Here is a 21899-nt window from a genome sequence, read left to right as displayed (position 1 = left end):
TGAAGGAGATGGCGCCGGCGGCCAGCAGCTGGTTCAGGGCGGCGAGGGGCAGGAGCAGGGCGGGGGGAGGAGGTGAGGGCCTGAGGCGCGGGACTGGGAGTCGGGGAGGGGCCTGAGGCCGGGGACTGGGAGTCGGGGAGGGGCCTGAGGCCGGGGACTGGGAGTCGGGGAGGGGCCTGAGGCCGGGGACTGGGAGTCGGGGAGGGGCCTGAGGCCGGGGACTGGGAGTCGGGGAGGGGCCTGAGGCCGGGGACTGGGAGTCGGGGAGGGCCTGAGGCCGGGACTGGGAGTCGGGGAGGGGGCCTGAGGCCGGGGACTGGGAGTCGGGGAGGGGCCTGAGGCCGGGGACTGGGAGTCGGGGAGGGGCCTGAGGCCGGGGACTGGGAGTCGGGGAGGGGCCTGAGGCCGGGGACTGGGAGTCGGGGAGGGGCCTGAGGCCGGGGACTGGGAGTCGGGGAGGGGCCTGAGGCCGGGGACTGGGAGTCGGGGAGGGCCTGAGGCCGGGGACTGGGAGTCGGGGAGGGGCCTTGAGGCCGGGGACTGGGAGTCGGGCCTGAGGCCGCTCTCGGGTCGCTCGGTTCCTGCGCGGTTTCCAGGGGCAACGGATTCCGGGCCCAGGCCCAGCGACCGTTACTATGGGCGGCCTGGTATTATGGGATGGAGGGGAGAGGCCTGTCCCCAACTTTAGTTCTTTCAATGTGGACGCCGGGCAGGGTGGGATGTGTCGGAGGTCCCCGGGGTGTTTGGGTCACGGGGGGAGGGGGGAGACAGGCTGAGGGTGGGGGGGACTCGGTTTGGGGTGAGGGAAGAGGGGGAGACAGGCTGAGGGTGGGGGGGGACTCGGTTTGGGGTGAGGGAAGAGGGGGAGACAGGCTGAGGGTGGGGGGGACTCGGTTTGGGGTGAGGGAAGAGGGGGGAGACAGGCTGAGGGTGGGGGGGATTCGGTTTGGGGTGAGGGAAGAGGGGGAGACAGGCTGAGGGTGGGGGGGACTCGGTTTGGGGTGAGGGAAGAGGGGGAGACAGGCTGAGGGTGGGGGGACTCGGTTTGGGGTGAGGGAAGAGGGGGAGACAGGCTGAGGGTGGGGGGGACTCGGTTTGGGGTGTGAAGAGGGGGAGACAGGCTGAGGGTGGGGGGGGACTCGGTTTGGGGTTGAGGGAAGAGGGGGAGACAGGCTGAGGGTGGGGGGGACTCGGTTTGAGGTGAGGGAAGAGGGGGAGACAGGCTGAGGGGTGGGGGGGACTCGGTTTGGGGTGAGGGAAGAGGGGGAGACAGGCTGTGAGGGTTTTCAAATCAGTAAAATAGGTCCTTGAAATGTGGCTCATTCCAGCAGACAGGTCTCCTGGTCAAACCAGTCCTGCCTGGGCTGTCCTGGATTAACATGAGAATGGACAGGTCCCTGAGGGAGACACATGAGATTCAGTCTAATATCTCAAATGATGTGGAGATGCCGGTGATGGACTGGGGTGGACAAATGTCAGGAATCTTACAACACCAGGTTATAGTCCAACAGTTTTATTTGAAAATCACAAGCTTTCGGAGGTTTTCTCCTTTGTCAGGTGAGTGTGGGATTCCATGAAAGGCACCGCTTTATAGTCAGAGCACAATGCCTGGTGATTACAGATAATCTTTCCAACTGCCGTTGTCAAGGCAATCAAAGGGAGTCGAATAGTGTTCAGACAGAGAGACACGACATACGGGACAATCAGTATATTCAGTAGTCCCGTATGTAACGTCTCTGTCTGAACACTATTCGAATCCTTTGATTGCCTTGACAACGGGCAGTTGGAAAGATTATCTGTAGTCACCAGCATTGTTCTCTGACTATGGAATCCCACACTCACCTGACAAAGGAGAAAGCCTCCGAAAGCTTGTGATTTTCAGATAAAACTGTTGGACTATAACCTGGTGTTGTAAGATTCCTTACATAATATCTCAAAGGCTGAAGCAGGGAGCTCCCCGGGGGGTAGGGGGGATGGCCGTGTGTCTCGTCCCAAACCCTCCCCAGGGGGGCGGGGACAATCTCTCAGTCTGCCGGGGTCCTCCAGCCTGTCCTGAGTGTATTTCTCTCTCTGTCTCTCTCCCAACTTTTCTCTCTCTTTAGATTCTCTTGTTTGTAACCGGGATTTGTGTTTCAGTGTTGGGGCTGAGGGATTGTCGGTGTAACTGGGAGAGGGAGTGGGAGGGAGGGGGGAGAGAGAGGGGGAGTGGGAGGAGAGGAAACTCTGGGCTCTTGCTGTGCCTTTTTAATCCCTTGCTTTTGTGTTGTAATCAATTCCCTCTCTCCCCTCAGGAAACTTTTCGATGAAATGCTGCAAGGAGATGATCCAGGAAAGAGACATTTTGTGAGAAGGAGGAGGATGAGGGGGAATCCTGGGCCAAGAATCGTTCTCTCCGCTGGGAACTGACTGACTGAGACCTTCACCGCGGCCTGGACCCGATGGGGGCCACGTGAGTCATGTCTGGGTTACTCTGGGGCCACTGGGACATTCTGGGGATCACTGGGACATTCTGGGGACACTGGGGGATCACTGGGACATTCTGGGGACACTGGGGGTTCACTGGGACATTGTGCAGGAGCTGACACTGAGACACACACTGACCGTCTGACAGTGCAGCGCTCCCTCAGTACCGACCGTCCAACTGAATATCACCATCTGTTCACTGCAAGTGCAACTTTTCAGAAATAACACAAAGTGGATCAAACTATTATTCAGAGGCTGACAATGTGACATATCTCGGTCTTAATTGAAATTAAAAGCTCTTTCAGGGAGCGTCCTGCAGCACGCAGAGAGCCCAAATGTGAAAACAGCCTCCAAATGTTTTCTTAGTTTGAAGTTTAATTTTTGAAAAGGTCACTGACAACTCAGAAAGAAATCGTGTTAATTCTCAAGCCATTTTGGGCCCCCATGTGAAATTGTATTGTAATGGAATCACACAGACACATGGGGAAGCTCGGGAGCAAACTGATTGGAATTTGAGATTTTAATCCCATATTCATTTGTGGCACAGCTCAGCTCAATTCAAACCCAATGTCTGTGCAAGGGACACGTGTCTCCTGACTGTACAGTCTGTGTCTGTGTGTGTGTGTGTGTGTGTGTGTGTCTCAGTCTCACTGGTCTCATAACATAACTTTAAAGCAGTAAAATTAACCAGAACTTGCTCCAAAGACAAAACCGATCCGCACCCATGAGGACGGTCTCAACCGGGATCTTGGGTTCATGTCACGCTGCACGTAACCCCACCAGCGAACAAAAGCTATCTGTTTTTAATATAACGGGTCATATGCTGGCTTTCTCTGCCTTCTGGATGTTTCTGCCTCTCTCTTTTCTGTTTTTATTTGTGTTGACTGTATATTCGGGGGCTCTGTAGGTAACACCTCTCTGTCTGAACACTGTGATTGCCTTGGCAACGGGCAGTTGCAAAGACTATCTATAATCACCATGTATTGTTCTGTGATTTATAAATGCGTAGGCTTCGAGGAGTTCCTGACATTTACCTGAGGAAGGAGGAAGCCTCCAAAAGCTTGTAAATTTCAAATAAAATCGTTGGACTATAACTTGGTGTTGTAAAATTGTTTACAATTGTCAACCCCAGTCCATCACCGGCATCTCCACATCATGGCTAAAACCGATCCAGATCTTGAAGGTGTGATGATTTCCTCCTTCTCTCTGCTCTGTTGGTGGGAGGCTCATTTCCAGTCCCAGGTATTTGTCTATTCCCCATGTCTGATGGGTTGGTTCCTGTGAACAGTTTGTCAGAGAGTGTTTCACTGCCTCAGGGTGTTTACAGAGAGAGAGAGAGAAGCAGCTCCCATCCTGGTCTGAAAGACCCAGTCAATGAGAGATTTATGAACAATCCAGCCCAGTGCAGTTAAACCTTGTCCCCCATTAATCCAAACACACCATATTGTGAGCAAAATTCAATATTTCACAGGGCCAGTGAGTCCAAGACACAGATTGTACCCACCTCCCTAAACTCAACTCCTTACTGTAAAAAGTGTCTGTCAAAACACAGCCCGTTTAGGGACTGAACCCCTCAAATAACCGTTACACTCAACATTGCAATCTCTCAGTGAATCGTTCCCTTTTACCCACTGTGTACTGTACATGTACAGGAGCTAACACTGAGACACACACGGGCCGTACCGTACCTGAGTACTTTTCAATCAAGAGAAATTCAGAAAGACAACAGAGAGAGAGGGGCAGAGAGAGAGAAAAGGACAGAGAGAGGGGGGGCGAGAGGCAGAGAGAGAGAGAGAAAAAGGCAGAGCGGGGAGAGAGTCAGAGAGAGAAAGACAGAGAGGGTGAGAGAGAGAGGAGCGAGAGGCAGAAGGAGAGAGGGGGACAGAGAGAAAGAAAAAGAGAGAGAGAGGGGCAGAGAGTGTGGTAGAGAGGCAGAGAGTGGATTGGTCCTGCCTGGTGATTTACCCGATTCCCGCGAGCAGCCAGGCCTCTCTGGGCTGTTTAATGGCTTCTCACCAGCAAGGGAGGGCCCCCATCTCCCACCTCGCAATAAACTCTTTCAATCAGATGCTTCCTCTCACCCTCACACATTACCACTGTTGCAAGCCGCACACCCACAACCCACAGGTCACACACACTGGCACCTATTCAACCATGACAGGCACATCACCCAAACAACCACCAGGTCCCTCACCGACACACGTCCCGTTTTCTTGCAGGGAGTCCCTCTCTCTCTGTCCCCCCTCTCTCTGTCCCCCCTCTCTCTGTCCCCCCTCTCTCTGTCTTTTTCTCTCTCTGTCTTTTTCTCTCTCTGTCTTTTTCTCTCTCTGTCTTTTTCTCTCTCTGTCTTTTTCTCTCTCTGTCTTTTTCTCTCTCTGTCTTTTTCTCTCTCTGTCTTTTTCTCTCTCTGTCTTTTTCTCTCTCTGTCTTTTTCTCTCTCTGTCTTTTTCTCTCTCTGTCTTTTTCTCTCTCTGTCTTTTTCTCTCTCTGTCTTTTTCTCTCTCTCTCCCACTCTCTCTCTCTACCGCTATCTCTGTCACTCTCTCTCTCTCCCTCAGCCCTCTCACTGTCTTTTTCTCTCTCTCTCTCTGCCTCTCTCCCGCTCTCTCTCTTCCCCTCTCTCTTTGTGACTCCCTCTCTCCATCCCTCTCTCTGTCCCCATCTCTCTCTTTCTTTTTCTCTCCACCTGTCTCTCTCTCTCTCTCTCTCTCTCTCCCCCCCCCTCGCTGCCGCTCTTCCTCTCTCTGTCCCTATCTCTCTCCCCCTGTCTCTCTCTCTCTCTCGCTGCCTCTCTCCCTTCTCTGTCTTTTTCTCTCTCTCTCTCTCTCTCTCTCTCTATCTTTTTCTCTGTCTCTCTGTCCCTCTCTCTCCCTCTGCCTCTTTGCCCCTCTCTCTCTCTGTCTCTCTCTCTGTCTTTTTCTCTCTCTCTGTCCCTCTCACCCCTCTCTTTCTCTCTCACCCCTCCCACTCTGTCTTTTTCTCTCTCTCTCTGTCTCTCCCCCTCTCTCTCACCCCCCCCCTCTCTCTGCCTCTCTCCTGCTCTCACTCTGTCTCTCTCTCTTCCCCTCTCTTTCGCTGCCTCTCTTCCTCTCTCTGTCTTTTTCTCTCTCTCTCTCTCTCTCTCTATCTCTCTCTGCCTCTCTCTCTGTCTTATTCTCTGTCTCTCCCCCATCCTCTGTCGTTTTCGCTCTCTCTCTCTGCCTCTTTCCCCCTCTTCCTCTGTCTCTCTCTCTCTCTCTGTCTTTTTCTCTGTCTCTCTGTCCCTCTCTCTCCCTCTGCCTCTTTCCCCCTCTCTCTCTGTTTCTCTCTTTCTCTGTGTGTGTCTCTCTCTCTCTGCCTCTCTCCCTCGTCTCTCCGTCCTTTTCTCTCTCTCTATCCCTCTCTCCCGCTCTCTCTGTCTTTTTCTCTCTCTATCCCTCTCTCCATCATTCTCTCTCTCTCTCTGCCTCTCTCCTCCACTCTCTCTGTCCCTCCCTCTCTCAGCCTCTCTTCTCCTCTCTCTGACCTTTTCTCTCTCTCTCTCTCCCCCTCTCTCTCTCTGTTTTATTCTCTATCTATCTGTCCCCCTCGCTTTCTCGCTGCCTATCTCCCCCTCTCCCTCTGTCTTTTTCTCTCTCTGACCTTCTCTCTCTCTCTCTCTCTCTCCCCCTCTCTCTCTCTGTCCATTTCTCTCTCTCCCCCTCTCTCTCTCTCTCTCTCGGCCTCTCACACCCTCTGACACTGAGACACACATGGGCCGTACAGTACCAGACAGGAGTGAATCGTTCCCTTTTACCCACTGTGTACTATACATGTACAGGAGCTGACACTGAGACACACACAGGCCGTACAGTACCTGAGTACTTTCCTAACAAGAGAAATTCGGAAAGACAACAGAGAGAGAGGGACAGAGAGAGAGGGGGTGAGAGGCAGAGAGAGAGAGAGAGAGAGAGAGAGAAAAAGACAGAGCGGGGAGACAGAGAGAGAGGAGGCGAGAGGCAGAGAGAGAGAGAAAAAGATGGAGACAGGGCGAGAGAGAGGCAGAGAGTGAATTGGTACTGCCTGGTGATTTACCCGATTCCTGCGAGCAGCCAGGCCTCTCTGGGCTGTTTAATGGCTTCTCAACAGCAAGGGGGGCCCCCATCTCCCACCCACCAAAAAACTCTTTCAATCAGATGCTTCCTCTCACCCTCACACATTACCACTGTTGCAAGCCGCACACCCACAACTCACAGGTCACACACACTGGCAGCTATTCAACCATGACAGGCACATCACCCAAACACCCTGCAGGACCCTCACCGACACAAGTCCCGCTTTCTGGCAGGAGACCCCCTCACACTCTCTCTCCCCCTCGCTCTGTCTTTTTCTCTCACCCTCTGTTCGCTGTCTTTCTCTGCCTCTCTCCCCTCTCTGTCATTTTCTCTCTCTCTCTTTCTCTCTCTCTATCTCTCTGCCTCTCTCTGTTATTCTCTCTCTCTCCCCCCACTCTCTCTGTCTTTTTCTGTCTCTGCCTCTGTCTCTCTCTGCCTCTCTCCCCTTCTCTCTGTCCCTCTCTCTCCCTCTGCCTCTTTACCCCTCTCTCTGTCTCTCTCTCTCTGCCTCTCTCGCCCTGTCTTTGCCTTTTTCTCTGTCTCTCTCTCGCTCTCTTTCTATCTCTCTCTCCATCATTCTCTCTCTCTCTCTCCTCCTCTCCCTCTCTATCCCCCTCTCTCTCTCTCGGCCTCTCTTCCCCTCTCTGACTTTTTCTCTCTCTCTCTCCCCCTCGCTCTCTTTCTCTCTCTCTCTGTTTTTCTCACGACCTATCTGTCCCCCTCGCTGTCTCTCTGCCTATCTCCCACTCTCCCGCTGTGTTTTTCGCAATCTGTCTCTCTCTCTCTCTCTCTCTCTCGCTGTTACTCTCTCTCTCTCTCTCTATCTCTGTCACCCTCTCTCTGTCTCGGCCTCTCACACCTTTGACACTGAGACACACACGGGCCGTACAGTACCAGACAGGAGTGAATCGTTCCCTTTTACCCACTATGTACTGTACATGTACAGGAGCTGACACTGAGACACACACGGGCCGTACAGTACCAGACAGGAGTGAATCGTTCCCTTTTACCCACTATGTACTGTACATGTACAGGAGCTGACACTGAGACACACACGGGCCGTACAGTACCAGACAGGAGTGAATCGTTCCCTTTTACCCACTGTGTACTGTACATGTACAGGAGCTGACACTGAGACACACACGGGCCGTACAGTACCAGACAGGAGTGAATCGTTCCCTTTAACCCACCATGTGCTGTACATGTACAGGAGCTGACACTGAGACACACAGTAACAAACTTTATATGGTATCAGGAGTTAACCCCTTACATGCTGTTTCTAGCAATACAAAAATATAAGTTAAAGAAGATGGTGGGGAGGGCAGGAATGCTGTGGACCCAATCACTCATCTCTGCCCAGCTCCGTCATGCCAGAATATCAGCATCTGTTCGAGCCCAAATTCCTCCCTTCATTCATTACAAGTGCAACTTTTCAGAAATAACACAAAGTGGATCAAACTATTATTCAGAGGCTGACAATGTGACATATCTCGGGTCTTAATTGAAATTAAAAGCTCTTTCAGGGAGCGTCCTGCAGCACGCAGAGAGCCGAAATGTGAAAACAGCCTCCAAATGTTTTCTTAGTTTGAAGTTTAATTTTTGAAAAGGTCACTGACAACTCAGAAAGAAATAGTGTTAATTCCGAAGCCATTTTGGGCCCCCATGTGAAATTGTATTGTAATGGAACCACACAGACACATGGGGAAGCTCGGGAGCAAACTGATTGGAATTTGAGATTTTAATCCCATATTCATTTGTGGCACAGCTCAGCTCAATTCAAACCCAATGTCTGTGCAAGGACCACGTGTCTCCTGACTGTACAGTCTGTGTGTGTGTGTGTGTGTGTGTGTGTGTCTCAGTCTCACTGGTCCCATAACATAACTTTAAAGCAGTAAAATTAACCAGAACCTGCTCCAATGACAAAACCGATCCAGATCTTGAAGGTGTGATGATTTCCTCCTTCTCTCTGCTCTGTTGGTGGGAGGCTCATTTCCAGTCCCAGGTATTTGTCTATTCCCCATGTCTGATGGGTTGGTTCCTGTGAACAGTTTGTCAGAGAGTGTTTCACTGCCTCAGGGTGTTTACAGAGAGAGAGAAGCAGCTCCCATCCTGGTCGGAAAGACCCAGTCAATGAGAGATTTATAAAACAATCCAGCCCAGTGTAGTTAAACCTTGTCCCCCATTGATCCAAACACACCATATTGTGAGCAAAATTCAATATTTCACAGGGCCAGTGAATCCCAGACACGGATTGTACCCACCTCCCTAAACTAAACTCAACTCCTTACTGTAAAAAGTGTCTGTCAAAACACAGCCCGTTTAGGGACTGAACCCCTCAAATAACCGTTACACTCAACATTGCAATCTCTCAGTGAATCGTTCCCTTTTACCCACTGTGTGCTGTACATGAACAGGAGCTGACACTGAGACACACACGGGCCGTACAGTACCAGACAGGAGTGAATCGTTCCCTTTTACCCACCGTGTGCTGTACATGTACAGGAGCTGACACTGAGACACACACGGGCCGTACAGTACCAGACAGGAGTGAATCGTTCCCTTTTACCCACTCTGTGCTGTACATGTACAGGAGCTGACACTGAGACACACACGGGCCGTACAGTACCAGACAGGAGTGAATCATTCCCTTTTACCCACTCTGTGCTGTACACGTACAGTACAGTTGTGGTGGTGGTTGTTGTGGTGGCCCAAACGCAAAGGCCGCCGCTCTGGCATCGCTCTGGGATCCCCGGCTGCACCCTGGCCTCACTCTGGGCTGACTGGGTGCACTCTGGGACCCCGGCATCACTCTGGGGTCACTGGGACATTCTGGGGTCACTGCGGGATCACTGGGACATTCTGGGGTCACTGCGGGATCACTGGGACATTCTGGGGTCACTGCGGGATCACTGGCGACACTCTGTCGGCCTCTTGCCGCCATCTGATAAGATGACGGCGGTGGCCATTTTTTCCAAGATGGTGGCCGTGCTTGCCGCCATTTTATCCAAGATGTCGGCCGCGCCTGCCGCCATGTTTTCCAAGATGGCGGCCGTGCTTGCTGCCATTTTTTCCAAGATGGTGGCCGCGCCGGCCGCCATTTTGTCCAATACGGACTCTGCGCTTGCCTCCATTTTGTCCAAGCTGGCTTCATTTATTATATAAATAATTGAAAAGTTTAAAATGTAAAATAAATAACTCAATATTTTAATTCATTAAATAAATGCTTATTTTATTATATCAATAATCAAATTGTTTTCAAGTGTTTAATTTATTATATGAATACTTCAAATGTTTCATTTATTATAAAGTGAATTCAATAGTTTAAATTATTCGATTGATTAATTTATTATGTAAATAACCGAGTTTAATTTATTGTATAAAAAATTCAACAGCTAAATTTATTATGTAAATAGTTCAATTGTTTAATATTTTATAAATAATTCAAGCGTTTAATTTTTATGTAAATTATTGAATTGTTTAATTTATTATATGAATAATTAAATTGATATATTTGATAAATAATTCAGTAGTTTAATTATATAATTGAAGTGTATAATTTACTATATAAATAGCTCCGTTTAATTTATTGTATAAATAATTCAATTTGTGAATTTATTATACAAATAAACAAGTGTTTAATTTATTATATGAAGCATTCAAGTGTATAATTTATTACGTAAATACTTCATTTGTTTAATTTATTATCTAAATAATTCAACTGTTTCATTTATTATATAAATAATTCAATAGTTTAATTCATTATATAAATAATCATTTGTTTAATTTCTTACATAACTACGTCAGTTGTTAAATTAAACTATTGAATTATTTTCATAATAAATTAAATATCCAAATCATTCAATAGTTTAATTTATTATATAATAATGCATGTCTAATTTATTATATAAAAAAATCAATTGTTTAATTTATTATATAAATAATTCAAGTGTTAAATTTATTCTATGAAGAAACAATGGTTTAATTCATTATACAAATAATTTGTGTTTAATTTATTATATAAATAATTCAACAGCTTAATTTATTACATAAATCACACAAGTGTTAAATTTATTATATAAATAACCAATTATATTGTTTAGTTTATTATATAAATAATCCAAGTGTTAAAATTATTATATAAAGAGGTCAAGTGTTTAAATTGTATAATTAATTCACAGGTTTAACTTATCATACAAAGATTCAAGTGTTTATTTAATCATATTAATAATCCATTATTTAATTTATTGAATGAAGAATTTCAAAACGTTATTCATTATATAAATAATCAAGTGTTTCATTCATTATATAAATAATCAAGTGTTTCATTTATTATATAAATAATCAAGTGTTTCATTTATTATATAAATAATCAATTGTTGACTTTATTACATAAAGAAGTCTCGTGTTTAATTTATTATATAAATAATTCACCTAAATATTGAGTTCTTTATATAATAAATTAAACGAAGGAATATTTATATAATGAATTAAACTATTGAATTATTTCTATGATAAATTAAACACTAATTTTTTATGTAATAAATTAAAGAATTGATTATTTAATGAATTGAACTATTCAATTATTTATGAAATGAATTGAATGATTGAATTATTTAGAAAATAAATTAAACACTTGAATTGTCTGCTTCCAATGTCTTTGTTTTTCGGCCTGATATTAAGATCATCAATGGCGGCTGCATCACCCAGCATGCAGCGCGGTGCAGATTGTGCCCTATCTGAATCAGTGGAGCCCAGTGCGCAGGCGCAGTAGTGACTCATTATCGGTCAGTGTGTCCTGAGCATGCGCGGCCAGTCGAGGCTGCGGGAGGAGCGCGTTCGGTGCAGGTCAGAGGATCGGAGCAAGAGGCTCAATAAACCCCGGGGCCCGGGTCCGGGCTCAGGCCCAGGCTCAGGCTTTACAAACCCCGAGTGCGGCCCCAGACCCGAATATAAAACAGTGAACATTATCCCCCCCTCACTACCCGCCGGGAAATGAAGGGGAAATGGGGATCGGTCAGGGAGCGTCTGTAAATGAAGGAGAAATGGGGATCGGTCAGGGAGCGTCTGTAAATGAAGGAGAAATGGTGATCGGTCAGGGAGCGTCTGTAAATGAAGGAGAAATGGGGATCGGTCAGGGAGCGTCTGTAAATGAAGGAGAAATGGTGATCGGTCAGGGAGCGTCTGTAAATGAAGGAGAAATGGTGATCGGTCAGGGAGCGTCTGTAAATGAAGGAGAAATGGGGATCGGTCAGGGAGCGTCTGTAAATGAAGGAGAAATGGTGATCGGTCAGGGAGCGTCTGTAAATGAAGGGGAAATGGGGATCGGTCAGGGAGCGTCTGTAAATGAAGGAGAAATGGTGATCGGTCAGGGAGCGTCTGTAAATGAAGGAGAAATGGAGATTGGTCAGGGAGCGTCTGCAAATGAAGGGGAAATGGGGATCGGTCAGGGAGTGTCTGTAAATGAAGGAGAAATGGTGATCGGTCAGGGAGCGTCTGTAAATGAAGGAGAAATGGAGATCGGTCAGGGAGCGTCTGCAAATGAAGGGGAAATGGTGATCGGTCAGGGAGCGTCTGTAAATGATGGAGAAATGGTGATCGGTCAGGGAGCGTCTGTAAATGAAGGAGAAATGGTGATCTCTATATCTTCAGTCATCCAGGGAGCTCTAGCTTTGGATGCTGTTCCTTTCCTCCTCGTGGGAATTTGTCTACTCTGTACCCAAACCAACTCCTCCTTGAAGGCCTCCCACTGTTCAATTACTGTTCTGCCTGCCAATTTTTGATTCCAATCCACCTGGACAAGATCCCTTTTTAACTCACTGGAATTTGCCCTCCTCCAGTTAAGTATTTTCACATTTGACTGTCCCCTGTCCTTTTCCATAACTGTTCTAAACCGAATGAGATTATGATCACTGCTGCCCCACTGAAACATGCTCCACCTGCCCCACTTCATTCTCCACACCGAGCCCACTGCTGCTCTCACACTCACTCACTCTCTCACCCTTTCACTCATGGTTTTGGGCCACTGAAAGATGATGCGATGGGTTTGGATTTCAGCACAGGGAGGAGGGAGAGTGTGTGGGACGGGGATTTACAGCTTTGAGGAATGAGAGAGGAAATAATGTTCCATAGAAAGTAGAGTTATCTGATCTGAATTTCTATCCTGCAATTACAGTGATAACTTTTATAAACTCCTTTTACAGGGGAGGATTTACAGAGGGAAACTCAAACCAAAGATCACGTCAAGATCTGACAGAGTCACTCGATTCATCAGGACCTGAATATCATCGGCCTTTGAATGTTGAAGGAGAAATGTTTGTCTGTTCTATCCGTGGGAGAAGATTTCAAACATCAGTGTGAGTGGAAAAGCACCGAGACACACACACGAGTGAGAGTGTTCCAGTGCACTGATTGTGGAAAGAGCTTTAACCAGTTGCACAGCCAGAAAAAACATCGCACCATTCACAGCGGGGAGAAACCGTACACGGGTTCTGTGCTTGGACGAGGCTTCAACTGATCGTCCAACCTGGAGAGACACAAGGACACCCAGACCATGGAGAAACCGTGGAAATGTGGGGACTGTGGGAAGGGATTCAATTACCCTTCAGAGCTGGAAACTCATCGACGCACTCACACTGGGGAGAGGCCGTTCACCTGCTCCGTGTGTGGGAAGGGATTCACTCAGTCATCCGACCTGCTGAAACACCAGCGAGTTCACACTGGGGAGAGACCTTTCAAATGTTCTGACTGTGAGAAGAGATTTAAAAGCAAAATTGAACTGCTGAGACACCAACGCACCCACACTGGGGAGAGGCCGTTCACCTGCTCCGTGTGTGGGAAAGGATTCACTCAGTCATCCAACCTGCTGACACACCAGCGAGTTCACACTGGGGAGAGACCTTTTAAATGTTCTGACTGTGAGAAGAGGTTTAAAAGCAAATTTAATCTGCTGAAACACCAACGCACTCACACTGGGGAGAGGCCGTTCACCTGCTCCGTGTGTGGGAAAGGATTCACTCAGTCATCTGCCCTGCTGACACACCAGCGAGTTCACACTGGGGAGAGACCTTTTAAATGTTCTGACTGTGAGAAGAGGTTTAAAAGCAAATTTAATCTGCTGAAACACCAACGCACTCACCAGCGAGTTCACACTGGGGAGAGGCCGTTCTCCTGCTCTGTGTGAAAGAAGAGATTCACTCGGTCATCCCTCCTTCTGTCACACCAGCGAGTTCACACTGAAGAGAGACCTTTAAATGTTCTGACTGTGAGAAAAGATTTAAAATCAGAAATGATCCGCTGAGACATCGACGCACTCACACTGGGGAGAGACTGTTCACCTGCTCCGTGTGTGGGAAGGGATTCACGAATTCATCCCACCTTCTGAAACATCCACTTGTTGACACTATTGAGTGACCTTTTAACTCAGTGACTGTGAGAAGAGCTTTAAAAGCAGAAATGAACTGCTGACACATCAACGCATGCCCATTGGTTGAGAGACTGTTCACCTGCTCCGTGTGTGGGAAGGGATTCACTCAGTCATCACACGTGCTGAGACACCAGCGAGTTCACATATGACTGCAGGGGTTGGATTCTGCTGTTAATCCCATCCAGGACTGAACCATGTTCATTCTGACAGTTGGGGTTTGTTTCTCCTGATGTTCATCACCCCGATAACTGGGCTGGAGTTTAATATTCAGGATATTTGTGAAATAAATCAGCTTTGTTTTAAACACCTTGTTGTAGATTTTGGTCTTTCCCACCTGAGTGTTTAGCATCACCTGACTGGAGCTCAGAAAGGACAATCTGGGGGGAGGATCGTCCGGTGGGAACAGAACTTCAGCCTGGACACAGTCCTTCAGGGCCACACTGAGAGGGGCAAACGGCACTTTGGTCTTTCTCGTCTCTCTTCACTGACAGCAAAGTCACCGTGCGGCGTCCAGTTTAAAAATGACAGTGGTCATTATTCGATGAAGATTTAACCTGTTTGTGTGACAGTCCTGAGTCTACCATTTAAGGCAGGCGTTGACTCATTTAAAATAAACCTGTTAAAAATAAATGGGTTAAAGTCTGAATTAAAATAGCAGAGGGAGGAGTTCACAGGAGCCTGTTAACTGCTGGTACAATTATACAACAGTCATTCGATCTCCAGATAAAGAAGGACCTGCAGTGTGTTCCAGAATTCCCGGTTTTATTGATGTGTGCGTGTTAGACACCAGGATCACTAAAAATACACGATCCGGACCATCCACAGGGTGGGGGCGATCCCGACAGTTACTCTGGGATCACTCCCACTGCGGAACTCCACCACTGACCCTGCTGAAGGTTGCAGGCTCAGGGAGTGGGGCCTCCAGGAGTGGACTGTGAGAAAGCTGACAAAGATATGCTGAGGTACCAGAGGAATCCTTACTAAGGAACCGTCTGGGTCTCAGTGTGGGTCTCGCGGTGAATGATTCCTGACTCCCCGAACTGTCTTACATTTAACCCAGATCGGATCAGGATGAATTCAGTTTACAGGAGAATTGGGTCAAATATCACCCACAATCGAGGGAGACAAAAGCAGCCATTAGAGAAGCTCAGAGATCTTTGGAAAAGAAGATGGTGCCCAATTCTGAGAATAATAGCAAATGTCTTTCCAGCTACGTCAGGAGTCAGAAGACCATTAAAGATGCTTTAGGGCCACTGAAAGACAGTTCAGGACAGATTCCCGGGCTATGGCAGAGCTGTTGAATGATTATTTCTCATCAGTCTACACTCCTGTGGATGAGGCTCAGATTCCAGCTGTGGGATGTGCTGTCAACAATAACATCATAAATATTAAAATAGAATGGGATGTCACTTTGGATAAAATATGAACTCTCAAAATGCATTGTGCTCCAGGTCCAGATGATATCCACCCCCGGGTGTTTAAAGAGATGGGACGGGTGCTCTGTGAGCCCCTTGCCTGTATCTTCAACAGCTCAAGAGTCAGGGATTGTCCCCTGAGATAGGAAGGGAGCTCACGTAGTTCCCATTTTCATTGAAGGGTCAAATCAGAGCCGGGGAATGACAGGCCCATCAGTGTAACCTCGATCAGAGGGAAGATGCTTGAAGGGATCCTAAGAGATGCTGTTTATGATCACGGGGAAAGAGAAGGAGCCATTAGAGATACTCAACACGGCTTCTGGGAAAGAAAATGGTGTCTTACAAACTTGCTTGAGTTTTTTGAAGAAGTTGCTGGGTTAGTGGATGAGGGTAATCCGGTTCACATTGTCTATCTCAGGGATGTCAAACTCATTTCCTGTGGTGAACCTGACCCGATATCCTGGCACTTGGCCTGGGCCACATTCAGCAAAAGTTATTAAACTAGAAATAGATGAAGATGAACTGTATTGGTATTTACTTACATTTAGATTTTATTTACAGCTACTGCTGCTCCCGATACCTGGCACCTCTGAGCTTGAACTATTGCACCAACATTTAGAGTAAATGACTGGGCTGAGGCCTGTTTTGGATAAAAACATGAGGACCACTTGTCATTACAGAACTGTGTGCCCCAAACACTAACCGTGGAAGTGAATTCCACAGACTGCCTACTCCCTATGTAAAGAAGTTTCTCTTGACGACTGCTCTAAAACAGAGAGTGGGGTTAATTGTAGCGACTCACACTGTATAAGGTGGAAAGTGGGGCTCCACAAGGATTGGTTCTGGGACCACTGTTCACAATTCACATCAATGAATTGGACTCGGGAATCGGAAGTACAATTTCAAAATTTACAGATGACACCAGATTGGCGGGGTGGGGTGGAGTTTGGATAATATTGATGAAGATTGCGACCAAATACAAAATACATTCATAAACTTGCAAAATGGGTGTATAATTGGCCAATGAATTTTAATGCAGATGACAGTGAAGTGGAGCATTTTGGTAGCAAGAATTTGGAAATTGTGCCCTGTATCCCCAAGTCCAAGTCATTAATGTATATCAAGGAAAGCAGTGGTCCCAGCACCGACCCCTGGGGAACACCACTGTACACCTCCCTCCATTCCGAAAAACAACCGTTCACCACTACACTCTGTTTCCTGTTATTTAGCCAATTCTGTATCCATGCTGCTACTGCCCCTTTTATTCCATGGGCTTCAATCTTGATGACAAACCCATTATACGGCACTTTATCTGACACCTTTTCGAAGTCCATACACACCACATTAACTGCATTGCCCTCATCTACTCTCTGTTACCTCATCAAAAAACTGTATCAAGTTAATTAAACACGATTTGCCTTTAACAAATCCGTGCTGGCTTTCCCTAATCCTTGTCCAATTGACTGCTAATTCTGTCCCGGATTATCGTTGCTAGAACTTTCTCCACTACCGAGGTTAAACTGACTGGTCAGTAGTTGCTGGATTTTTTCTTTCACCCTTTCTTGAACAGGGGTGTAACATTTGCAATTCTCCAGTCCTCTGGCATCACCCCCATTTCTAAGGATGTTTGGAGGTTTTTTGCCAGTACCTCTGCAATTTCCACCGTTACTTCCCTCAGCAACCGAGGATGCATCCCATCCGGACCAGATGACGGATCTACTTTAAGTACAGTCAGCTTTTCCAGTACCTCCTCTTTATAAATTTTTAGCCAATCCAGTGTCTCTACAACATCTTCCTTTACTGACACTCTGGCAGCGTCTTCTTCCTTGGGAAAGACAGATGCAATGTATTTATTTAGTACCTCCGCCATGCCCACTGCCTCCCACTGCTACTAATTTGTTATAATCTGGGCCAGTGGTGCAATGGATAACGCATTAGGTTCGATTCCTACCTGGCTTAGATTTTTTTATGCAATATGTTATGGCCTTCAATACCTTGCAAGCTGTCCTACTTGGTGGTGCTGCCTGGCTCCATACCTGGTAAGTGCCTTCTCAGTGCAGCAAGCAGTGCATCAGTGTCATAATCTGAAGGGCTTGAATTCAATCTTCAGAGAAGGCATCAAGGATTACGAAGCTTTTTTTCCATCTCTCACCTCATCTTTCCATCTTTGCTGCATCGCAAAATCAAGAACCTTTGCTGACTGCAGCACATCAAAAGATTTGCTGCCCCTTGATCTCTCTGTACCCAAACACACAGTGAAGTTTAGGAAGTCCATGGGCGATGGACTCACTGACAACACTCTTGTTTCTGTATAATTGCCCCAAGACAAACGGTGAGTGGAGAATATAATCAACGATCCCGCTACTTCTCACAGGCCAAGTGAGCGCTCCACCAGTTGAGCTAATTCCTCGTTTGCTGTTTGTAAATCGCCCCTCACAGTTCCTGCCTCACACTCGCCTTCAAGCTGCTCCAAGACCAGCAGAGAAATCTTGCCTTGGGTTGCCGCTCCCTGAATATATTAAATACTTTGCTCCAATCGGCGGTATCGAGCATCAGCAAGTGAGGAACAGCAGAACGGGAAGCCACAGTAATCATGAGTGATGCTGAGAAGAGCCCGAGCCTTCGGAAGGAAGACGAGGTCACCGGAAAGCAACAGCCGCCCGAGCTCGAGGAGCAGCGAGAGCCCTGACTGACTGACTGATCGAAGACCATTTTGCCTGAAATTGAGGGCGATTTGAAGTGTTGCTGCTCAAAGGCACTCCCTGCTGGTGAGCAGAGGGAAATGCTCGAGTGAAACAGCCGTGCTCGGGCAGACACAGAAAGCTTTTCGGTTTTGGAAAGGAAAAGAGGTGTCCTGTGCCTGAGTGGCAACATGTTAATCTGTGAGCTGCCTGTGAAGTTCAGAGAGTGACCTTGAGGTAATTGCTGCTTATTCCAAAATCACACTCACTCCTTCGAGCCGGAATTGAACCAGCGACCTAAGGATGACTTTATTTTATTTTATTCACTACAGTCCTCCGCTCTACCAGCTGAGCTATCGAAGGGAAGTGATAAACAGTGCTGTCTTTGGTGATTGTTCACCGTGCGCCTGTTGACACGTTCAGACTCGTGGAGTCCGGTGCTGATCGAAGACTTCTTTTGCCTGAAAGCGAGAGCTGAGTGTTTTGAAGTATTGCTGCTCAAAAGCGCTCCCTGCTGGTGAGCAGAGGCAGAGCAGCCTTGTTTGGGCAGACACAGAAAGTTTTCAGGTTTGAGAAAGGAAAAGAGGCGTCCTGTGCCTTCATGGCAACATGTTAATCTGTGAGGTGCCTGTAAAGTTCAGAGAGCGACCTTGAACTAATTGCTGCTTATTGCAAAATCACGCGTTCTCCTTCGAGCAGGAATTGAACAAATGACGGAAGGATGACTTTGTCTTATTTTCCACGACAGTCTTGTCGCTCGACCAGCTGAGGTATCGAAGGGAAGCGGCAAAAATGTTTCACTTTGGTGATTGTTCACCGTGCACCTTTGACACACCCGGACTCGTGGATTCCAGTGCTCATGACTGAGGCTGACTCGGTACCTGCTCATACCGCAGTGCTGTGGGAGTGGGAGCTGCTCCGTGTTCTCCACAGCCCGGGCCAGTGACACAATGAATAATGGGACTGATTATTGATCTGGAGATTGTGGGTTCAAGTTTACGGAGGGTGTAAAGTGGAAGGCCGGGCCTGGAGAGCATTGGAATAGTCGAGTGGGGTTGGAATACAGAAGTGATGCTTCAGTTGTAATGAACCTTGGTCAGACCCCACCTGGAGAACTGGGCACCGAACCGAGGGAGAGATAAATCGGCCTTAGAAAAGGTCCAGTGCAGATTCACCAGAATGATGCCGGGGTTAAAAGGGTTAAATTATGAGGAGAGGTGGCATAAACTTGGTTTTTATTCCCATGAGTTTAGAACATTGAGATGTGACCTCATCGAGGTGTTTAAAATAATAAAGGGATTCAATAAGTTAGATACAGAGAAATGATTTCTTCTGGAGGGGAATCCAGAACAAGAGGGCATAAGAAATAGGAGCAGGAGTGGGCCATACGGCCCCTCGAGCCTGCTCTGCCATTCAGTCAGAATCTGGCTGATCTTCTACCTCAACTCCACTTTCCTGCCCGATTCTTTGATTCCCTCGGTGTCCCAAAATCTCTCGATCTCATTCTTGAATATATTCAATGACTGAGCATCCACAGCCCTCTGGGGGAGAGAATTCCAAATATTCACAATCCTCTGAATGAATAATTTTTTCTTCATCTCAATCCGAAATGGCTGATCCCTTATCCTGAGACTATGCCCCTTAGTTCTAGACTCTCCAGCAAGGAGAAACAGCCTCTCAGCATCTAGCCTGTCAAGCCCTCCAAGAATTTTAGACGTTTCAATGAGATCACCTCTCATTCTTCTAAACTCCAGAGAATATCGGGCCATTCTGCTCATTCTCTCCTCACACAACAACCCTCTCATCCCAGGAATCAATCTAGTGAACCTTCGTTGCACCCCCTCTAAGGCAAGTATATCCTTCCTCAGGTAAGGAGACCAAAACTGTACACAGTACTCCAGGTGTGGTCTCACCAAAGCCCGATATAATTGCAGCAAGGCTCCCTTACTCTAATACTCCAACCCCCTTGCAATAAAGGACAACATACCATTTGCTTCCCTGAATGTTTGCTGCACCTGCATATTAACTTTCTGTGATCTGTGTACAAGGACACCCAAATCTCTCTGAACAACCAACATTTCTTAGTCTCTCACCAATTCAAAAAATATTCTGCTTTTCTATTCTTCCGACCAAAGTGAATAATTTCACATTTCCCCACATTGTACTCCATCTGCAACCTTCTTGATAATGTTAAAATTAGAGCTGGGTCATTTACGAGCAAAATAAGGTGGCAATTTTTCACACAAAGGGTGGTGGAAATCTCAAGCTCAACTCCCCGAAAGGCTGTGGATGCTGGGGGTAATTAAAATTTTCAATATTGAGATTGATAGATTTGTGTTGTGTGAGGGTTGAAAGGGACATGGAGCAAAGAAGAGCAAATGGAGTTGTGGTACAGATTAGTCCTGATCCAATTGAACGGCGGAGTGGGCTTCAGGGGCTAAATCACTAATTCCAGTTCCTGAACCCAGTCACTGACACCAATCTCCTCCACTCTGATATAAACCAACCCCACAGTCACTGACACCAATCACCTCCACTCTGATATAAACCAATCCCACAGTCACTGACACCAATCTCCTCCACACTGATATAAACCAATCCCACAGTCACTGACACCAATCTCCTCCACTCTGATATAAACCAATCCCACAGTCACTGTCACCAATCACCTCCACTCTGATATAAACCAACCCCACAGTCACTGACACCAATCTCCTCCACTCTGATATAAACCAATCCCACAGTCACTGACACCAATCACTTCCACTCTGATATAAACCAATCCCACAGTCACTGACACCAATCTCCTCCACACTGATATAAACCAATCCCACAGTCACTGACACCAATCTCCTCCACTCTGATATAAACCAATCCCACAGTCACTGTCACCAATCACCTCCACTCTGATATAAACCAACCCCACAGTCACTGACACCAATCTCCTCCACTCTGATATAAACCAACCCCACAGTCACTGACACCAATCACCTCCACTCTGATATAAACCAATCCCACAGTCACTGACACCAATCTCCTCCATACTGATATAAACCAATCCCACAGTCACTGACACCAATCTCCTCCACACTGATATAAACCAATCCCACAGTCACTGTCACCAATCACCTCCACTCTGATATAAACCAATCCCACAGTCACTGACACCAATCTCCTCCACACTGATATAAACCAATCCCACAGTCACTGACACCAATCACCTCCACTCTGATATAAACCAATCCCACAGTCACTGACACCAATCTCCTCCACACTGATATAAACCAATCCCACAGTCACTGACACCAATCTCCTCCACTCTGATATAAACCAACCCCACAGTCACTGACACCAATCACCTCCACACTGATATAAACCAATCCCACAGTCACTGACACCAATCTCCTCCACTCTGATATAAACCAATCCCACAGTCACTGACACCAATCACCTCCACTCTGATATAAACCAATCCCACAGTCACTGACACCAATCTCCTCCACTCTGATATAAACCAATCCCACAGTCACTGACACCAATCTCCTCCACTCTGATATAAACCAATCCCACAGTCACTGACACCAATCTCCTCCACTCTGATATAAACCAATCCCACAGTCACTGACACCAATCTCCTCCACTCTGATATAAACCAATCCCACAGTCACTGACACCAATCACCTCCACTCTGATATAAACCAATCCCACAGTCACTGACACCAATCACCTCCACTCTGATATAAACCAATCCCACAGTCACTGACACCAATCACCTCCACTCTGATATAAACCAACCCCACAGTCACTGACACCAATCTCCTCCACTCTGATATAAACCAATCCC

General features: G+C 47.2%; 1 protein-coding gene and 1 non-coding gene across 6 annotated transcripts; one reads left to right on the top strand and one right to left on the bottom strand.

Annotated features, from left to right (window-relative positions):
* LOC137312250 (zinc finger protein 79-like) lies at positions 1–14263 on the top strand. Of its 5 annotated transcripts, none has more exons than XM_067978868.1 (3): positions 1–72; positions 2292–2449; positions 12737–14263. In XM_067978868.1, the coding sequence occupies exon 3, from the start codon at positions 13087–13089 to the stop codon at positions 13714–13716; it is 630 nt and encodes a 209-aa protein (XP_067834969.1). In that variant the 5' UTR covers positions 1–72; positions 2292–2449; positions 12737–13086; the 3' UTR covers positions 13717–14263. The 5 variants fall into 5 exon arrangements, with proteins under 5 accessions (XP_067834969.1, XP_067834970.1, XP_067834971.1 ...); XM_067978869.1 differs by lacking the exon at positions 1–72 and adding an exon at positions 535–647; XM_067978870.1 differs by lacking the exon at positions 1–72 and adding an exon at positions 1411–1496.
* Positions 14264–18324: 4061 nt separating this feature from the next.
* On the bottom strand, positions 18325–18418 carry trnay-gua (transfer RNA tyrosine (anticodon GUA)). The gene is made up of 2 exons: positions 18382–18418; positions 18325–18360 (listed from the first exon to the last, which is right to left on the bottom strand). It is a non-coding gene; the product is annotated as a tRNA-Tyr (tRNA).
* Positions 18419–21899: the final 3481 nt, after the last annotated feature.

Source organism: Heptranchias perlo, unplaced genomic scaffold (assembly GCF_035084215.1).
Source record: "Heptranchias perlo isolate sHepPer1 unplaced genomic scaffold, sHepPer1.hap1 HAP1_SCAFFOLD_408, whole genome shotgun sequence".
In the NCBI taxonomy this organism is placed as follows: Eukaryota; Metazoa; Chordata; class Chondrichthyes; order Hexanchiformes; family Hexanchidae; genus Heptranchias; species Heptranchias perlo.
This window is presented reverse-complemented; position numbering and strand designations above follow the sequence as displayed.

Bases quoted from the DNA above. Each gene is read 5' to 3' on its own strand.
- LOC137312250 (XM_067978868.1), top strand. From the start codon at position 13,087: ATGGAGAAACCGTGGAAATGTGGGGACTGTGGGAAGGGATTCAATTAC.